General features: G+C 46.9%; 1 protein-coding gene across 1 annotated transcript in view; it reads right to left on the bottom strand.

Moving 5' to 3' along the window:
• Positions 1 to 6,240, bottom strand: part of clcn1b (chloride channel, voltage-sensitive 1b) — a 48,279-nt gene extending 42,039 nt beyond the window's left edge. The window contains exon 1 of the mRNA XM_087812397.1: positions 6,143 to 6,240. Coding sequence (XP_087668523.1) covers positions 6,143 to 6,193 — 51 coding nt within the window. The 5' untranslated portion in view covers positions 6,194 to 6,240. The remainder of the gene's footprint in view (positions 1 to 6,142) is intronic.
• Positions 6,241 to 16,142: the final 9,902 nt, after the last annotated feature.

Here is a 16,142-nt window from a genome sequence, read left to right as displayed (position 1 = left end):
AACACACACTTGTGTCTCACAAACACACACTTGTGTCTCATCAACACACACTTGTGTCTCACAAACACACACTTGTGTCTCATCAACACACACTTGAGTCTCACAAACACACACTTGTGTCTCATCAACACACACTTGTGTCTCACAAACACACACTTGTGTCTCATCAACACACACTTGTGTCTCATCAACACACACTTGTGTCTCATCAACACACACTTGTGTGTCATGAAAGCTACACACGTGCATCAGTGCCGTCAGATCATTGAAAGATAAACCTTCAGAACTACATTAAAAACACTAGTTGAATACTTTATAAAGTTTGAAAACACATTGAAGAAAAGAACATAAATGTTGTGAGTTTGTAGTTTTGAACTTCACAGCCACCGTAGCTCGAGACACTCGACACGACCTCAACTGTCAATGTTTTGAGACTCAGAGATGGTCTGGTTCTGACCCAGTTCATCCTGAACAGATCGTCGTACAGTGAAGTAGCAATAAAGTTAGATTCAAACAGGAAGGGTCAGATCATCAGGTGGAGCTAAGAATAACAATAATAACAATAACAATAATAAGAGACAATAATAATAAGAATAACAATAATAATAAGAATAACAATAATAATAACAATAATAATAAGAATAACAATAATAACAATAACAATAACAATAATAATAACAATATTAATAATAATAACAATAATAATAATAATAATAACAATAATAATAATAATAACAATAATAATAACAATAACAATAATAATAATAACAATAATAATAATAATAATAACAATAATAATAACAATAACAATATTAATAATAACAATAATAATAATAATAACAATAATAATAACAATAATAATAACAATAACAATAAGAACAATAATAATAATAACAATAATAATAATAACAATAATAATAACAATAACAATAACAATAATAATAATAAGAACAATAATAATAATAATAATAACAATAACAATAACAATAACAATAATAATAATAATAACAATAATAATAATAATAATAACAATAATAATATTAATAACAATAACAATAACAATAATAATAACAATAATAATAACAATAATAATAATAATTACAATAATAATAATAATAACAATAATAACAATAATAATGATAATAATAATGATCATAAATCAAGGTTCGAGTCACATGATGACGAGACGAGCTTCAGTTCAAGAGCAGCTGAAGCAACATAGAGATGATCCTCGAGTGGTTGTTACACAATAATAACTACTGATGATTGTTACATGTTCACACCTGAGCAGGTAGAAGCTGCTGATGAAACTACAAGATACACACACAACACACACACATCTATTCACCTGTCACACATCACAGGCAATTCATGTGTAGTGTTGTCGTGTTGTCGTGTTGTTGTGTTGTTGTGTTGTCACATAAGTTAACATAAGTTAATAACATTATAAGTTAATAACATTATAAGTTAATATCATTATACGTTAGAATAAGTTATTAACATTATAAGTTAATATAAGTTAATAACATTATAAGTTAATATAAGTTAATAACATAAGTTAATATAAATTACTAACTATATTTAAGTAAGTAAGTAAGTAAGTAATTTTTATTTATATAGCGCTTTTTCAGACCAGGGTCACAAAGAACTTAAACAATCAAAACAATATTCAATAAAGTATATATTTTAAAGATCAAGATAATACTGATAACACAACATTAGTTCCAAGTTAATGATCATCAAAGATTATCTTCATTGGATCAAATCAAAGCTTGAAAGTATGTAAACATGTATCAACATATTGATCGTCTGTCACGCGTGTGAACGACACGTTTAAAGATGTTATGAACGTTTATATTTTCCTCTCAAACACGTGAAAGAAACACGGATTCAAGAGTCATGTGATCGCACGAAGCACAGGTGAAGCACAGGTGAAGCACAGGCGAAGCACAGGTGAAGCACAGGTGAAGCACAGGTGAAGCACAGGCGAAGCACAGGTGAAGCACAGGTGAAGCACAGGTGAAACATACGTGAAGCACGGGTGAAGCACAGGTGAAGCACGGGTGAAGCACGGGTGAAACATACGTGAAGCACGGGTGAAGCACGGGTGAAGCACAGGTGAAACATACGTGAAGCACGGGTGAAGCACAGGTGAAGCACAGGTGAAGCACGGGTGAAGCACGGGTGAAGCACGGGTGAAGCACGGGTGAAGCACGGGTGAAGCACAGGTGAAGCACAGGTGAAACATACGTGAAGCACGGGTGAAGCACGGGTGAAGCACAGGTGAAGCACAGGTGAAGCACAGGTGAAGCACAGGTGAAGCACAGGTGAAGCACAGGTGAAACATACGTGAAGCACGGGTGAAGCACAGGTGAAGCACGGGTGAAGCACGGGTGAAGCACGGGTGAAGCACGGGTGAAACATACGTGAAGCACGGGTGAAGCACGGGTGAAGCACAGGTGAAACATACGTGAAGCACGGGTGAAGCACAGGTGAAGCACAGGTGAAGCACGGGTGAAGCACGGGTGAAGCACGGGTGAAGCACGGGTGAAGCACGGGTGAAGCACAGGTGAAGCACAGGTGAAACATACGTGAAGCACGGGTGAAGCACGGGTGAAGCACAGGTGAAGCACAGGTGAAGCACAGGTGAAGCACAGGTGAAGCACGGGTGAAGCACGGGTGAAACATACGTGAAGCACGGGTGAAGCACAGGTGAAGCACAGGTGAAGCACAGGTGAAGCACAGGTGAAACATACGTGAAGCACGGGTGAAGCACGGGTGAAGCACAGGTGAAACATACGTGAAGCACAGGTGAAGCACAGGTGAAGCACAGGTGAAACATACGTGAAGCACGGGTGAAGCACAGGTGAAACATACGTGAAGCACGGGTGAAGCACGGGTGAAGCACAGGTGAAGCAAAGGTGAAGCACAGGTGAAACATACGTGAAGCACGGGTGAAGCACGGGTGAAGCACAGGTGAAGCATACGTGAAGCACAGGTGAAGCACAGGTGAAGCATACGTGAAGCACAGGTGAAGCACAGGTGAAGCACAGGTGAAAAACAGGTGAAGCACGGGTGAAGCACAGGTGAAACATACGTGAAGCACGGGTGAAGCACAGGTGAAGCACAGGTGAAGCACAGGTGAAACATACGTGAAGCACGGGTGAAGCACAGGTGAAACATACGTGAAGCACGGGTGAAGCACAGGTGAAACATACGTGAAGCACGGGTGAAGCACAGGTGAAACATACGTGAAGCACGGGTGAAGCACAGGTGAAGCACAGGTGAAACATACGTGAAGCACGGGTGAAGCACAGGTGAAGCACGGGTGAAGCACAGGTGAAACACAGGTGAAGCACGGGTGAAGCACAGGTGAAGCACAGGTGAAACATACGTGAAGCACGGGTGAAGCACAGGTGAAGCACGGGTGAAGCACAGGTGAAGCACAGGTGAAACATACGTGAAGCACGGGTGAAGCACGGGTGAAGCACAGGTGAAGCACAGGTGAAGCACAGGTGAAGCACAGGTGAAGCACAGGTGAAAGATACGTGAAGCACGGGTGAAGCACAGGTGAAGCACGGGTGAAGCACGGGTGAAGCACGGGTGAAGCACAGGTGAAACATACGTGAAGCACGGGTGAAGCACGGGTGAAGCACGGGTGAAGCACAGGTGAAGCACAGGTGAAACATACGTGAAGCACGGGTGAAGCACGGGTGAAGCACAGGTGAAGCAAAGGTGAAGCACAGGTGAAACATACGTGAAGCACGGGTGAAGCACAGGTGAAGCACAGGTGAAGCACAGGTGAAAAACAGGTGAAGCACGGGTGAAGCACAGGTGAAACATACGTGAAGCACGGGTGAAGCACAGGTGAAGCACAGGTGAAGCACAGGTGAAACATACGTGAAGCACGGGTGAAGCACAGGTGAAACATACGTGAAGCACGGGTGAAGCACAGGTGAAGCACGGGTGAAGCACGGGTGAAGCACAGGTGAAACATACGTGAAGCACGGGTGAAGCACAGGTGAAACATACGTGAAGCACGGGTGAAGCACGGGTGAAGCACGGGTGAAGCACGGGTGAAGCACAGGTGAAGCACAGGTGAAACATACGTGAAGCACGGGTGAAGCACGGGTGAAGCACAGGTGAAGCACAGGTGAAGCACAGGTGAAACATACGTGAAGCACGGGTGAAGCACAGGTGAAGCACGGGTGAAGCACGGGTGAAGCACGGGTGAAGCACAGGTGAAGCACAGGTGAAACATACGTGAAACATACGTGAAGCACGGGTGAAGCACAGGTGAAGCACAGGTGAAGCACAGGTGAAACATACGTGAAGCACGGGTGAAGCACGGGTGAAGCACGGGTGAAGCACAGGTGAAGCACAGGTGAAACATACGTGAAGCACGGGTGAAGCACGGGTGAAGCACGGGTGAAGCACGGGTGAAGCACAGGTGAAGCACAGGTGAAACATACGTGAAGCACGGGTGAAGCACAGGTGAAGCACAGGTGAAGCACAGGTGAAACATACGTGAAGCACGGGTGAAGCACGGGTGAAGCACGGGTGAAGCACAGGTGAAGCACAGGTGAAACATACGTGAAGCACGGGTGAAGCACGGGTGAAGCACGGGTGAAGCACGGGTGAAGCACAGGTGAAGCACAGGTGAAACATACGTGAAGCACGGGTGAAGCACAGGAGAAACACAGGTGAAGCACGGGTGAAGCACGGGTGAAGCAAAGGTGAAGCACGGGTGAAGCACAGGTGAAACATACGTGAAGCACAGGTGAAGCACAGGTGAAGCACAGGTGAAGCACAGGTGAAGCACGGGTGAAGCACGGGTGAAGCAAAGGTGAAGCACGGGTGAAGCACAGGTGAAACATACGTGAAGCACAGGTGAAGCACAGGTGAAGCACAGGTGAAGCACAGGTGAAGCACAGGTGAAGCACGGGTGAAGCACGGGTGAAGCACAGGTGAAGCACAGGTGAAGCACAGGTGAAGCACAGGTGAAAAACAGGTGAAGCACGGGTGAAGCACAGGTGAAGCACAGGTGAAGCACAGGTGAAACATACGTGAAGCACGGGTGAAGCACAGGTGAAGCACGGGTGAAGCACGGGTGAAGCACAGGTGAAGCACGGGTGAAGCACAGGTGAAGCACAGGTGAAGCACAGGTGAAACATACGTGAAGCACGGGTGAAGCACAGGTGAAGCACAGGTGAAGCACAGGTGAAGCACGGTTGAAACATACGTGAAGCATACGTGAAGCACGGGTGAAGCACGGGTGAAGCACGGGTGAAGCACAGGTGAAGCACAGGTGAAGCACAGGTGAAGCACAGGTGAAGCACGGGTGAAGCACAGGTGAAGTACGGGTGAAGCACAGGTGAAACATACGTGAAGCACGGGTGAAGCACAGGTGAAGCACGGGTGAAGCACAGGTGAAACATACGTGAAGCACGGGTGAAGCACGGGTGAAGCACAGGTGAAGCACAGGTGAAGCACAGGTGAAACATACGTGAAGCACGGGTGAAGCACGGGTGAAGCACAGGTGAAGCACAGGTGAAGCACAGGTGAAGCACAGGTGAAACATACGTGAAGCACAGGTGAAGCACGGGTGAAGCACGGTGAAGCATACGTGAAAAACAGGTGAAGCACAGGTGAAGCACGGGTGAAAAACAGGTGAAGCACGGGTGAAGCAAAGGTGAAGCACGGGTGAAGCACAGGTGAAGCACAGGTGAAGCACAGGTGAAGCACGGGTGAAGCACGGGTGAAAAACAGGTGAAGCACGGGTGAAGCACGGGTGAAGCACGGGTGAAAAACAGGTGAAGCACGGGTGAAAAACAGGTGAAGCACAGGTGAAGCACGGGTGAAAAACAGATGAAGCACAGGTGAAGCACGGGTGAAGCACGGGTGAAAAACAGGTGAAAAACAGGTGAAGCACAGGTGAAGCACAGATGAAGCACAGGTGAAGCACAGGTGAAGCACAGGTGAAGCACAGGTGAAGCACAGGTGAAGCACGGGTGAAAAACAGATGAAGCACAGGTGAAGCACGGGTGAAGCACGGGTGAAAAACAGGTGAAAAACAGGTGAAGCACAGGTGAAGCACAGATGAAGCACAGGTGAAGCACAGGTGAAGCACAGGTTAACCTACCAGAGTCTGTTGGTATCTCAGAGCCTTCCTTTGCGACGCATCTGCAGCCATTGACACACTGTCAGTGATCCAGGAATAACTGGGCTGGTTACCCCAGCATTTCCCCCCCCTCCCACACACACACACACACACACACACACACACACTAACACACACACTAACACACACACTAACACACACACTGGCACACGCGTCTGTCAAGCGTCCGGCTGATCTGAGACCTGGAGTGAGAAGATGCAGGAGCGTCAATCGTGCTGAGGTTGTGTGTGTGTGTGTGTGTGCGTGTGCGTGTGTGTGTGTGTGTGTGTGGTCGGGGGGTTACAAGGACACCCCCCACCCCCCAGGGCTGCCCCTGCAACGTGAGCATGAAGCTGCACACGACACCTCAAGTCACACCTCAGCAGCCAGAATCAAAGTCACTGCTGAAAAGTGCTGCAGTGGTCAGTACCAGAGTCACATGATGATCCTCTGAAGACACCTGTGAACACACATGTGAACACACCTGTGGCCTCACTGGTGTACACACATGTGAACACACCTGTGAACACACCTGTTGACTCACTTGTGGACACACATGTGAACACACCTGTGAACTCACCTGTGAACTCACCTGTGAACACACCTGTGGACTCACTTGTGGACACACATGTGAACACACCTGTGAACACACCTGTGAACTCACTTGTGGACACACATGTGAACACACCTGTGAACACACCTGTGGACTCACTTGTGGACACACATGTGAACACACCTGTGAACTCACCTGTGAACTCACCTGTGAACACACCTGTGGACTCACTTGTGGACACACATGTGAACACACATGTGAACACACCTGTGGACTCACTTGTGAACACACATGTGAACACACCTGTGAACACACCTGTGAACACACCTGTGAACACACCTGTGAACTCACTTGTGGACACACATGTGAACACACATGTGAACACACCTGTGGACTCACTTGTGAACACACATGTGAACACACCTGTGAACACACCTGTGAACACACCTGTGAACTCACTTGTGGACACACATGTGAACACACATGTGAACACACCTGTGGACTCACTTGTGGACACACATGTGAACACACCTGTGAACACACCTGTGAACTCACCTGTGAACACACCTGTGGACACACCTGTGAACACACCTGTGAACACACCTGTGAACTCACCTGTGAACACACCTGTGAACTCACCTGTGAACACACCTGTGAACACACCTGTGAACTCACCTGTGGACACACCTGTGAACACACCTGTGAACACACCTGTGAACACACCTGTGAACGCACCTGTGGACACACCTGTGGACCCACCTGTGAACACACCTGTGAACACACCTGTGGACTCACTTCTGGACTCCTTGTAGGCTTTTTATCAAAGTATTTGATGTAATTGGCCCCTGAGTTACCAATATGGTGAACCTCTCCCTTTCCACAGGGGTTTTTAACAATACATTTAAACCATTGTGGAGCCTCTGCTCAAAAAGCCAGGCTTAGACCCGACTGACCTCAGTAATTTCAGGCCTATTTCTAAGCTCCCTTTCTTGTCCAAGATCTTGGAGAAGGTGGTGTCTGAGCAGCTGTTCCTGGATCAGAGCGACATCCATGAGAAGTTTCAGTCTGGCTTCCGTAAACATCTACGGAGACAGTCTTACTGAAGGTGTCCAGTGACATCATGATGTTCTGGTTCTGTTGGATCTGTCCTCAGCCTTTGACACAGTTGAACCAGATCCTGCTGAGAAGACTGAGGGATGAAGACTGTCTGGGTCTGTGTTAGAATGGTTCTCATCTTACCTTTCTGGGCGCAGTTTTAGTGTATCTGTCAATCAAATGAGGTCTGAATCGGCAGATCTGTTGTGTGGAGTCCCTCAAGGTTCTGTTCTGGGTCCTTTATTGTTTTTGCTGTACTTGATTCCCCTTGGTAAAATCATTCAGAGATTTCCTGATGTTTCTTATCACATGTTTGCTGATGACATCCAGCTCTACTGCTCTGTTGATCCAACTGAGCTCCAGAGGCTGAACAGCTTAGTCAATTGTTTGCTAGAAATCAAACAATGAGTGAAAACACTTTACAGCTTAATGTGGACAAAACTGAAACTCTGGTGATTGTTGATGATAAGGTTCAGGGTTGAGTCAGTACTTGAGTGACTTAGGTCAGTCTGTCAAACTGAGCCTGAGAAACCTGGGTGTTGTATTTGATAAAGACATGTCTCTTGTTCAACACTGAAGAAAACTGACCAGAAACTGTTTCCTTCAACTGAGAAAAATCTCTAAACTTAGGAAAATGTTGTCACAACATGATCTGGATCTTATAATCCATGTGTTTGTTTCTTCTCGTCTGGACTATTGTAACAGTTTGTTTTCATGTCTTAACAAGAAGGATCTTGTCTCGTCTGCAGTTGATTCAGAACTCTGAGCCGCTCTAGTAGAAGAACTCACATTTCTCCTTCAAACTCTTCACTGGCTGCCAGTTTCTATTTGTTCAGGCTTTTCCTTGAATTTCTAGAACTCCTGTGTTGTTCTCAGTATTATCTTGATCTTTAAAGTATGTACTTTTTTGAATATTGTTTTGATTGTTTAAGCGCTTTGTGACCCTGGTCTCGAAAAGCGCTGTATAAATAAATATTACTTACTTACTTACTCACCTGTGGACTCACCTGTGCAAGTTCATCACCTTATTTATAAAACGTTGTTTCAACCATTTCACAAGTTTTTAACAACTGAATCCAATAATTTCTTCATCAAAAGGTTGTTTTTAATGTTCATATAAAACATGAACTTGAACTTTCAGCCAATCATGTGACGAACAGATGATCATGTGACGCACAGATGATCATGTGACGCACAGATGATCATGTGACACACAGATGATCATGTGACGAACAGATGATCATGTGACGCACAGATGATCATGTGACGCACAGATGATCATGTGACACACAGATGATCATGTGACGAACAGATGATCATGTGACGCACAGATGATCATGTGACACACAGATGATCATGTGACGAACAGATGATCATGTGACGCACAGACGATCATGTGACACACAGATGATCATGTGACACACAGACGATCATGTGACACACAGATGATCATGTGACACACAGACGATCATGTGACACACAGATGATCATGTGACACACAGACGATCATGTGACACACAGATGATCATGTGACGCACAGATGACCATGTGACGCACAGACGATCATGTGACGAACAGATGATCATGTGACGCACAGATGATCATGTGACGCACAGATGATCATGTGACACACAGACGATCATGTGACGCTCAGATGATCATGTGACGCACAGATGATCATGTGACGCTCAGATGATCATGTGACGCACAGATGATCATGTGACACACAGACGATCATGTGACGAACAGATGATCATGTGACGCACAGATGATCATGTGACGCACAGATGATCATGTGACACACAGACGATCATGTGACGCTCAGATGATCATGTGACGCACAGATGATCATGTGACGCACAGATGATCATGTGACGCACAGATGATCATGTGACGCACAGATGATCATGTGACACACAGACGATCATGTGACGCTCAGATGATCATGTGACGAACAGATGATCATGTGACGCACAGATGATCATGTGACGCACAGATGATCATGTGACACACAGACGATCATGTGACGAACAGATGATCATGTGACGCACAGATGATCATGTGACGCACAGATGATCATGTGACACACAGACGATCATGTGACGCTCAGATGATCATGTGACGCACAGATGATCATGTGACGCACAGATGATCATGTGACGCACAGATGATCATGTGACGCTCAGATGATCATGTGACGCACAGATGATCATGTGACACACAGATGATCATGTGACGCACAGATGACCATGTGACGCTCAGACGATCATGTGACGAACAGATGATCATGTGACGCACAGATGATCATGTGACGCACAGATGATCATGTGACGCTCAGATGATCATGTGACGCACAGATGATCATGTGACGCTCAGATGATCATGTGACGCACAGATGATCATGTGACACACAGACGATCATGTGACGCTCAGATGATCATGTGACACACAGATGATCATGTAACACACAGACGATCATGTGACGCTCAGACGGTCATGTGACGCACAGACGATCATGTGACGAACAGACGATCATGTGACGCACAGACGATCAGGTGACGCTCAGACGGTCATGTGACGCACAGACGATCATGTGACACACAGACGATCATGTGACACACAGACGGTCATGTGACGCACAGACGATCATGTGACGCTCAGACGATCATGTGACAAACAGACGATCATGTGACACACAGACGATCATGTGACGCTCAGACGATCATGTGACACACAGACGATCATGTGACGCTCAGACGATCATGTGACAAACAGACGATCATGTGACACACAGACGGTCATGTGACACACAGATGATCATGTGACACACAGACGATCATGTGACGCACAGATGATCATGTGACGCTCAGACGATCATGTGACACACAGACGATCATGTGACGCTCAGACGATCATGTGACAAACAGACGATCATGTGACACACAGACGATCATGTGACGCTCAGACGATCATGTGACAAACAGACGATCATGTGACACACAGATGATCATGTGACGCTCAGACGGTCATGTGACGCACAGATGATCATGTGACGCACAGATGATCATGTGACGCACAGATGATCATGTGACGCACAGACGGTCATGTGACGCACAGACGGTCATGTGACGCACAGATGATCATGTGACGCAAAGATGATCATGTGACACACAGATGATCATGTGACGCACAGATGATCATGTGACGCACTGATGATCATGTGACGCACAGATGATCATGTGACGTACAGATGATCATGTGACGCACAGATGATCATGTGACGCACAGATGATCATGTGACGCACAGATGATCATGTGACACACAGATGATCATGTGACGCTCAGATGATCATGTGACACACAGACGATCATGTGACGCTCAGATGATCATGTGACACACAGATGATCATGTGACGCTCAGATGATCATGTGACGAACAGACGATCATGTGACGCTCAGAGGATCATGTGACGAACAGATGATCATGTGACGCTCAGACGGTCATGTGACGCACAGACGATCATGTGACGCACAGATGATCATGTGATGAACAGACGATCATGTGACACACAGATGATCATGTGACGAACAGACGATCATGTGACGCTCAGACGGTCATGTGACGCACAGACGATCATGTGACGCACAGATGATCATGTGATGAACAGACGATCATGTGACACACAGACGATCATGTGACGCTCAGACGGTCATGTGACACACAGATGATCATGTGACGCACAGATGATCATGTGACACACAGACGATCATGTGACACACAGATGATCATGTGACGCACAGATGATCATGTGACGCACAGATGATCATGTGACGCACAGATGATCATGTGACGCACAGATGATCATGTGACACACAGACGATCATGTGACGCTCAGACGGTCATGTGACGCACAGATGATCATGTGACGCACAGATGATCATGTGACGCACAGATGATCATGTGACACACAGACGATCATGTGACGCACAGATGATCATGTGACGCACAGATGATCATGTGACGCACAGATGATCATGTGACACACAGACGATCATGTGACGCTCAGACGGTCATGTGACGCACAGACGATCATGTGACGAACAGACGATCATGTGACGCTCAGACGGTCATGTGACGCACAGACGATCATGTGACAAACAGACGATCATGTGACACACAGACGATCATGTGACGCACAGACGGTCATGTGACGCACAGACGGTCATGTGACGCACAGACGATCATGTGACAAACAGACGATCATGTGACACACAGACGATCATGTGACACACAGACGATCATGTGACGCTCAGACGGTCATGTGACACACAGATGATCATGTGACACACAGACGATCATGTGACACACAGACGATCATGTGACACACAGACGATCATGTGATGCACAGATGATCATGTGACAAACAGACGATCATGTGACGCTCAGACGGTCATGTGACGCACAGACGATCATGTGACGCTCAGACGGTCATGTGACGCACAGACGATCATGTGACGCACAGATGATCATGTGACACACAGACGATCATGTGACGCTCAGACGATCATGTGACACACAGATGATCATGTGACAGACAGACGATCATGTGACACACAGATGATCATGTGACGCACAGATGATCATGTGACACACAGACGATCATGTGACACACAGACGATCATGTGACACACAGACGATCATGTGATGCACAGACGATCATGTGACACACAGATGTTCATGTGACGCACAGAAGATCATGTGACGCTCAGACGATCATGTGACACACAGACGATCATGTGACACACAGACGATCATGTGATGCACATACGATCATGTGACACACAGATGATCATGTGACGCACAGATGATCATGTGACACACAGACGATCATGTGACACACAGACGATCATGTGACGCTCAGACGGTCATGTGATGCACAGACGATCATGTGACACACAGATGATCATGTGACGCACAGAAGATCATGTGACACACAGAAGATCATGTGACACACAGACGGTCATGTGACGCTCAGACGGTCATGTGATGCACAGACGATCATGTGACACACAGACGATCATGTGACACACAGACGATCATGTGACGCTCAGACGGTCATGTGACGCACATATGATCATGTGACGAACAGACGATCATGTGACACACAGACGATCATGTGACGCTCAGACGGTCATGTGACGCACAGACGATCATGTGACACACAGACGATCATGTGACGCACAGATGATCATGTGACGCTCAGACGGTCATGTGACGCACAGACGATCATGTGACACACAGACGATCATGTGACACACAGACGATCATGTGACGCACAGACGATCATGTGACACACAGATGATCATGTGACACACAGACGATCATGTGACGCTCAGACGATCATGTGACGCTCAGACGGTCATGTGACGCACAGACGATCATGTGACACACAGATGATCATGTGACGAACAGACGATCATGTGACGCTCAGACGGTCATGTGACGCACAGACGATCATGTGACAAACAGACGATCATGTGACACACAGACGATCATGTGACGCACAGACGGTCATGTGACGCACAGACGGTCATGTGACGCACAGACGATCATGTGACAAACAGACGATCATGTGACACACAGACGATCATGTGACACACAGACGATCATGTGACGCTCAGACGGTCATGTGACACACAGATGATCATGTGACACACAGACGATCATGTGACGCACAGATGATCATGTGACAAACAGACGATCATGTGACGCTCAGACGGTCATGTGACGCACAGATGATCATGTGACACACAGATGATCATGTGACACACAGACGATCATGTGACACACAGATGATCATGTGACACACAGACGATCATGTGACACACAGACGATCATGTGACGCTCAGACGATCATGTGACGCACAGATGATCATGTGACACACAGACGATCATGTGACGCACAGACGATCATGTGACGCACAGATGATCATGTGACACACAGACGATCATGTGACGCTCAGACGATCATGTGACACACAGATGATCATGTGACAGACAGACGATCATGTGACACACAGATGATCATGTGACGCACAGATGATCATGTGACACACAGACGATCATGTGACACACAGACGATCATGTGACACACAGACGATCATGTGATGCACAGAAGATCATGTGACACACAGACGATCATGTGACACACAGACGATCATGTGACACACAGACGGTCATGTGACGCTCAGACGGTCATGTGATGCACAGACGATCATGTGACACACAGACGATCATGTGACACACAGACGATCATGTGACGCTCAGACGGTCATGTGACGCACATATGATCATGTGACGAACAGACGATCATGTGACACACAGACGATCATGTGACGCACAGACGATCATGTGACACACAGACGATCATGTGATGCACAGACGATCATGTGACACACAGATGATCATGTGACGCACAGAAGATCATGTGACGCTCAGACGATCATGTGACACACAGACGATCATGTGACACACAGACGATCATGTGACACACAGACGATCATGTGATGCACATACGATCATGTGACACACAGATGATCATGTGACGCACAGATGATCATGTGACACACAGACGATCATGTGACACACAGACGATCATGTGACGCTCAGACGGTCATGTGATGCACAGACGATCATGTGACACACAGATGATCATGTGACGCACAGAAGATCATGTGACACACAGACGATCATGTGACACACAGACGGTCATGTGACGCTCAGACGGTCATGTGATGCACAGACGATCATGTGACACACAGACGATCATGTGACACACAGACGATCATGTGACGCTCAGACGGTCATGTGACGCACATATGATCATGTGACGAACAGACGATCGTGTGACACACAGACGATCATGTGACGCTCAGACGGTCATGTGACGCACAGACGATCATGTGACACACAGACGATCATGTGACGCACAGATGATCATGTGACGCTCAGACGGTCATGTGACGCACAGACGATCATGTGACACACAGACGATCATGTGACACACAGACGATCATGTGACGCACAGACGATCATGTGACACACAGATGATCATGTGACACACAGACGATCATGTGACGCTCAGACGATCATGTGACGCTCAGACGGTCATGTGACGCACAGACGATCATGTGACACACAGATGATCATGTGACACACAGACGATCATGTGACGCTCAGACGATCATGTGACGCTCAGACGATCATGTGACAAACAGACGATCATGTGACACACAGACGATCATGTGACGCTCAGACGATCATGTGACGCTCAGACGATCATGTGACGCTCAGACGATCATGTGACACACAGACGATCATGTGACGCTCAGACGATCATGTGACGCTCAGACGGTCATGTGACGCACAGACGATCATGTGACACACAGACGATCATGTGACACACAGACGATCATGTGACGCACAGACGATCATGTGACGCTCAGACGATCATGTGACGCTCAGACGATCATGTGACACACAGACGATCATGTGACACACAGACGATCATGTGACACACAGACGATCATGTGACACACAGATGATCATGTGACACTCAGATGATCATGTGACACTCAGATGATCATGTGACGCACAGACGATCATGTGACACACAGATGATCATGTGACACACAGATGATCATGTGACGCACAGACGATCATGTGACACACAGATGATCATGTGACGCTCAGACGATCATGTGACACACAGATGATCATGTGACGCTCAGACGATCATGTGACGCTCAGACGATCATGTGACGCTCAGACGATCATGTGACGCTCAGACGATCATGTGACGCTCAGACGATCATGTGACACTCAGATGATCATGTGACACACAGACGATCATGTGACACACAGATGATCATGTGACGCTCAGACGATCATGTGACGCTCAGACGATCATGTGACACACAGATGATCATGTGACGCTCAGACGATCATGTGACGCTCAGACGATCATGTGACGCTCAGACGATCATGTGACGCTCAGACGATCATGTGACGCTCAGACGATCATGTGACGCTCAGACGATCATGTGACGCTCAGATGATCATGTGACACTCAGATGATCATGTGACGCACAGACGATCATGTGACACACAGATGATCATGTGACGCTCAGACGATCATGTGACACACAGATGATCATGTGACGCTCAGACGATCATGTGACACACAGATGATCATGTGACGCTCAGACGATCATGTGACGCTCAGACGATCATGTGACGCTCAGACGATCATGTGACACACAGACGATCATGTG

The sequence above is a fragment of the Callionymus lyra genome, chromosome 17, assembly GCF_982586985.1.
Source record: "Callionymus lyra chromosome 17, fCalLyr1.hap1.1, whole genome shotgun sequence".
In the NCBI taxonomy this organism is placed as follows: Eukaryota; Metazoa; Chordata; class Actinopteri; order Syngnathiformes; family Callionymidae; genus Callionymus; species Callionymus lyra.
The sequence above is the reverse complement of the archived record's forward strand: the minus strand, read 5'-3'. Positions and strand labels throughout refer to the sequence as shown.